Below are 6,224 nucleotides of genomic sequence, written 5' to 3'. Positions count from 1 at the left end.
TGTACCTCTCTTTGCTGCTGGTATAGGTTGTCAGAGCTTCGATGACACAAGGCAATGATGTCATTCAGTGAATCCGTTACTCTCGTCAGTGTTGATTCACTGTCGCTCTCCTCTTTATTTGGTCTTCCATCTCCTTCAACTCCTCTGTCACCCTCAGCAGTGAGGAGATTTAGTTTTTCCTTCAATGTCTTCAGAGGGAGTATTAAAGTGCTTTAGTGACAATAACAGCTACATTAAACAACAGAGGTGAAAGTAAGTACATGTACTTTCTCTGTTTAAGTACAGTTGTTCTCCACTCCTTTATTAGGACTGTCAATTAATTACATTTTTAATCGCATGAGTGTGCTAGTTAACTGGCGATTTATCGCAAATTAATCACAATTTTTTTTATCTAATCCAAATGTAATTTTAAATCAATCGTGAGAAATTTCGGGCAGATACAACAACGTACACTCAAGTTACAACAACTTCTTTGTTCATCACTAAACACTCAAAAGGGCCGCCACGCCAAGTCCACACTGTTTGACGAAAAGTTTTTCTTTTAATAACTTTTCATCTTTAAGGTGTTGAGATGGTGCAGACCAAATTTGAAGTCCATCGGGTGAAATCTCTAGGAGGAGTTCGTTAAAGTATAGCACCTTGACTTTAAGGCCTACTTCCTGTTGCCACTAGGGGGCGCTATGACTTTGAGTAAATCTTGTCCAGTAAATGTCCTCAGAGTTGGAGTGTTATGAATCCTGAAAAGTTTCGAGCCAGTTGAACAATGTACACTCGAGTTACACCCACTTCCCGTTTTGGCGCGATACGCACAGAATGGCCGCCCCGCCACGGCCACGCCCTATGACGGAAAGTTTTTTTTTTCGAACTTTGAAATCAAAATGGCGGACTTCCTGTTGGGTTTAGGGTATGGCTCTAATGACGTTTTTTTATACGTCTTTACATGCTACTATGTGTACCAAGTTCCGTGAGTCTACGATAAACGCACTGCAGGGGCTACATTTTTTAAGTTTTGTAGGGGGCGCTAGCGAGCCATTTTTGTGCGCCTATTCCTGAAATTCTTAAAATACGTAAATTTTCACCAGACTTGATGCGCCTGCCAATTTTGGTGAGTTTTTGAATATGGTAAGTCCCTCAAAAAGCCAATTCATTTGCAGAAAATAATAATTCCTTCAGTTCCAATAGGGCCTTCGCCGCTGTTGGCGCTCGGGCCCTAATAATAAATTAAAGCTGCAAGCAGCAATGGATGGGCCTTCGCGCCTCAGCGCGCGTCGGGGTTACTGCCGTACGCCGCTCCTTGCGATTGTGCATTTGCGCGGCACTCAGACACTGCAAATCATCACCAATGAGTATGTAATTAATTAGATTAATTTTTTTTATCGATTGACAGCCCTAATATATATATATATATAGTTGCTAAGAGGGTCTGAAAAGTCTAGCGAGAAAGACGCCAGGTTGGCAACACTGTCCACGTTACTGCTGCAGGCAGCTTCCTGATTTCCCAAACTACGGAGCAAAATCACAGAACGTACGTGCGTTAATTGCGCGTTAAAAGAATACGTGGCATTTAAAGGAATTTGTGTTAACTCGTCATTAACGCATTCATTTTGACAGCCCTAATATTTATATATGTGGATATTTAGTGCCAAGAAAAAGAAAGTGAACCCTTTGGAATTAAATTAAGTTAAAAATTAAGTTTCTATGTAAACTTGTAAAATTATCTTTTTGATGAATTGGCAAACTTGAAATATATGAAATATATCACTATTAAAAATCCAATGAAAGACTTTCCTGAAATATCAATAAGATTATCCTGTTTTGTAGGGCAAAATGGTCTCAAACTCCTTCTGGCCAATGTGGAGATGTGAGCAACACATGTAGGAAACATGAGGTTGTTCACTGCTGTAAATACGGGTTAACTAGTGTTGTAATTGCGACTTTGAAGAATATCAGACCACATTTTCTAACTAAACGATGCAAAAATGCTGGGAAGTCCAAGGGGTTCACTGAGTATTTCTTGGCACTGTTTATTAGCCACTACTACTTTAGAGCCCTTGTATTGATGTGTCAAATTGGTTTGATTAAGGATTGATTACTCTGTAGGCGTTTTATAGATACCTCTAACAAGACAGCAAAAGCTCCATGAACATCTCCCTTCTTCTCCAGCAGATATGCAGTGGCCTCATTGTGGTGGTACTTCTGTGTTATCTAGAGAGAGAGAGAGAGAGAGAGAGAGAGAGAGAGAGAGAGAGAGAGAGAGAGAGAGAAGAGAGAGAAGAGAGAGAGAGAGAAAAAGATTCAGTGGAAAACATTAACCTGTGCCCCCCAAGAAGTGCGCTGGACTTTGAATCAAATCCAAAGCAGTGGAACTCACAGGACTCACAGGTGCAGGTAAGCAGTCCCCATCTGGTAATACAATAATTACCGTTCGCAGTATGATGCAGTTCCCTTTAATTATATCATTACATCCTTTAATATACAAATATTTTGATGCTATTGTGACAGTTGTTTTATTTATCTGTTGGCCATTTCATTATGTGATTGAATGTTTACTTCCTAATAGTGTAGCTAGTCTGGATCAACCATAGACAGTTAAAGAAATGGACAAAGTGGCGCCGTTGTTTTCAACGGAGACCAGTGAAGTATATTAGAAGCACTTTTCCGGTGAGGGCTCAGCGTTACTGCGCAGCCTCCAACTGAGCTTGACTACGTAGATGTGACATGAGCAACCTGTCTGAAAGTTGTAAGTCTTCTGGTAGCTGTGCCAAAACAAATCTCAATCATTCCAAATCTTGCAGAGATGGAGAGCGTAGGTATATGTAAGGAGATACCATGGACACAGGCTAATTATTGCTAACTAAAATGCTAGTTAACATTAGTAATTAAACTTAAACAGCTAATGTAACTCGAAACTGACTACGAGCTTCTCCTGTACTGTACGGTAATGATATGATATCCGGCATGATGTCCCTCACCTTTCGCTCTCTGTGTGTTGGAGTTCTCAAAATCCCTTCAGCTACGGGAAACAACAACAAACTTCGAGGTACACGCTGAAAATACGTTTTAAAAGTACATTTGGATCGTGCAAAAAGGCAGGACTGCTTGGTTCTTTCGGGTAATGATTGTAAAGATTTACAACAAATATGTTTAAGGCATTTACTCTCTTACTGGGACATTTTGGGACCGATTGGCGGAATTGCTATGGACAAAGTACACACAGCTTCATTTTATATTTTATGTGGCATTTTCTTTTCCGGGGTACAAATGTTCCACCAAAACAAGTTCCTTCCCAAGACTATTTTGCAGAGCCACTGTTGCTGCGGCCAGAGCTTAGCCACCCAAGACGATTGTAATTGGTTTAAAGAAATGCAAACAACCCAGAGTGTTTTTTTCTCATATCCTGGAATGCAAGGTATGTGTAGTGTAGCCAGACCTTATTCCACAACGCTGTGGAGATAGGTCTGGCAATGAGAGACTAAGGTGCAACTAACTGAAAATAGTTGTACCCCTACCAGCCATCTCAGCTACGGATATCATGAACATCTTCACAGTTTAAATGGATCTGCAACATTCCACTTCATCACTGAAGTCTATCAGTCTAACTGTAAAATTGTACGATTTGATCCAATATATTGATGACACGCAGGGAGCAGCGGATGGGTTATATTATTCAGCAGGACTGCTTAAAAGTGAAAGCAGTATGTGGTGAGTAACACTATAGAAACATACTGAAACAATCTTATAATTTCAGCCTTATTATAATATTCCTGTATTATCCAGATAGTGACTTCAAACGTTTCAGGTAGATTTAGTGACCTCATGAACTCTTAACATATCATACCTTCTTGTATGTTATTTGTAACATCACTATAATATTTAAAAAATATTCGCATAATTTTCTGAAATTGTTAGTGAGGGTATTCTCTAATATCAGTCAGAGTATCAACATGAAACCTGAGACCTTGGTCTGGTTTCTTCTTCAAGAGCACTTGACTTTAGGACCTGAAGAGAACATTAAATATCATATTATGTATGATTAGAATGTTAAAACTCCTTTTGAAATGGAATGTAAACACATGTCAAATCGTAGCCAGAAGAGTGCAAATGTAATCCTTTTTTAGTCAGCTATTTTGGGTCACTTTCTACCTGTTCCTGAGAGTCTTTGACCTTGTCTTTTATCTGCTGGTTCCACAGCCTATCACTGAAGGACCTTTCTGCTGACCGCCTCCCCTGTTCTTTCACAGTAAATTCACAAAGTGAATGAAAGAATGTAAACAGTTACTGTAGAGAATATATTAAGGAACAATACGCATCACTAATGCATCCTAGTCTACATCTTTCTTGTTCCACTTCCAGGATTGCTCCGGTACTGTAGGAAATTCCGCCGGATGCATGTATTTTCTGTTTCCTTCCGCTTTCTTTGTGTTGGATTTTTAAATTTGGTGAATTTATGAGGACTATTGTTGACTGCTCCTCAGATCTCTGCATGGTAAATTGAGACAGCTAGCTAGACTATCTGTCCAATCTGAGTTTTCTCTCGCACGACTATTTTGCAGCGGCGTAGCACAGCCCATGACAATTGTGACTGTTTAAAGAAATGCCAGTAAACCAGAGCACGTTTTCCTCCCATCCCCAAATGCTATGTGGAGTAGCCAGACTCTCCTTCAGTGCGCTTTGGAGGAGGGTCTGGCAAAGCGAGACTAAATACATCCTAGTGTTGCGATGGTGCTATCAACTGAAGAAATATTGAAAATAATTATATCCACAAAAGGGGGGCCCTGCACTAAAATTTTGGGAGGTACTGGTTTAGTGCGTTTCGTGGGCCTTTCATCTGTTGAAATCTTTAACAGCTCAAGACGCATCTTTTTAGTCAGGCGTTCATCTAGCCACATTGCTGAATGTATTATTTTGTATTTATGCTTTTGTGTTTCACTACGATTTATTGTGCTTTTTCTGACTATTGATCTGTTTTAATGTATGTATTTATTTGCCTGTGAAGCACTTTGTGACTCTGTCTGTGAGCTATACAAATAAACTTACAAATATACTTACTTACTTACTGCATCACTACTGTCATATGGAAAACTACTCTTGCTGTTGCTGCAACATGAACTCAGTGCAGGTATTTAACTCTTGTACACAAACACATGCAATGAATATATTTAAAGTATAGTAGATAGTACTTGTATGGCTTCCTCCAGTCTGTAGTGCTGGGAGGTCTGCAGGAAGCTCAGGAGTTGCTGGGGGGCAAAGCGGCACAGTAAGCCCAGCAGAAGCTCATGGAGGTCACGTTCCAGAGGCAGGTTGGTCCCTGAATGACGGCCTTCCCTGAAGAACAGAGCAGACAAGACGTTAAAAGGAAGAAAAGGTGGAGACAAAGAGGGAGATTAGGAGGCAAATTAAGAAGAAATGCAGGAGTGAGGTAGCAGAGTTATCACTAGAGCAGGACGCACACCATACCGTGGCTCCAGGAGGCAGTTGAGGAACTTGAAGAGTAGCTGGTCATCCTAGAAAGACAGACAGAGAGAGAGAGAGAGAGAGAGAGAGAGAGAGAGAGAGAGAGAGAGAGAGAGAGAGATTGATTCAGTGGAAAACATTAACCCGTGCCCCCCAAGAAGTGCGCTGGACTTTGAATCAAATCCAAAGCAGTGGAACTGTAACTCTCAGACCATCATGTGATACCCTCTGGCCCAAAAAGTATTTTTCCAATAGACTTACACGGCGAAAGAGATGTCTATAACCCCTGCAAAATGACTCGTTTCACTATCAAAATTGTATCTATTCGCTCCGGTAACATTTGGAAAGTCTAGAAGAGTTATTGCTATTAAATAAGGGGAGCACCAAAGGGTGCCGATCATCCAAGTAATTTTTGGCTCTGTAATAGTTTCATGCGCTACTGAGCAACTCTCATAGAAATAAACAAGGCTCCGCTTTGAATGCTGCATCCAGGTCTTATTATATACCTATGGTCTCACCAGGCTTTCACAGTGTTTTGATGTAACTTTTACAGCCTACATTGGCGGGTGTGCAAATTCTCTTGCAGAGATGTAGTGGTGTGTATAGGTAGGCATTCAGCATATAGCGACTTCTGGGCCTATGATGTACTGCATACCTACTAGGAGTGGGAATCACCAGAGGCCTCACGATACAATATCATCACGATACTTATGTCACAATACGATATTATTGCGATTTTAAACATATTGCAATATTCTGCGATATATTGC

At 40.5% G+C, this 6,224-nt stretch overlaps 1 protein-coding gene across 3 annotated transcripts in view; it reads right to left on the bottom strand.

The window, feature by feature from the left end:
• Positions 1 to 6,224, bottom strand: part of vps8 (VPS8 subunit of CORVET complex) — an 82,996-nt gene that overhangs the window by 24,438 nt on the left and 52,334 nt on the right. For all 3 annotated transcript variants that reach the window (XM_078273866.1, XM_078273867.1, XM_078273868.1), the window contains 4 exons: positions 5,458 to 5,504; positions 5,181 to 5,325; positions 2,116 to 2,205; positions 6 to 188 (listed from right to left, as the gene is read on the bottom strand). In XM_078273866.1, the coding sequence (XP_078129992.1) occupies positions 6 to 188; positions 2,116 to 2,205; positions 5,181 to 5,325; positions 5,458 to 5,504 (465 nt within the window). The remainder of the gene's footprint in view (positions 1 to 5; positions 189 to 2,115; positions 2,206 to 5,180; positions 5,326 to 5,457; positions 5,505 to 6,224) is intronic.

Source organism: Sander vitreus, chromosome 17 (genome assembly GCF_031162955.1).
Source record: "Sander vitreus isolate 19-12246 chromosome 17, sanVit1, whole genome shotgun sequence".
In the NCBI taxonomy this organism is placed as follows: domain Eukaryota; kingdom Metazoa; phylum Chordata; class Actinopteri; order Perciformes; family Percidae; genus Sander; species Sander vitreus.
Note: the sequence above shows the minus strand (reverse complement) of the source record. Positions and strands in the feature narration are given on the sequence as shown.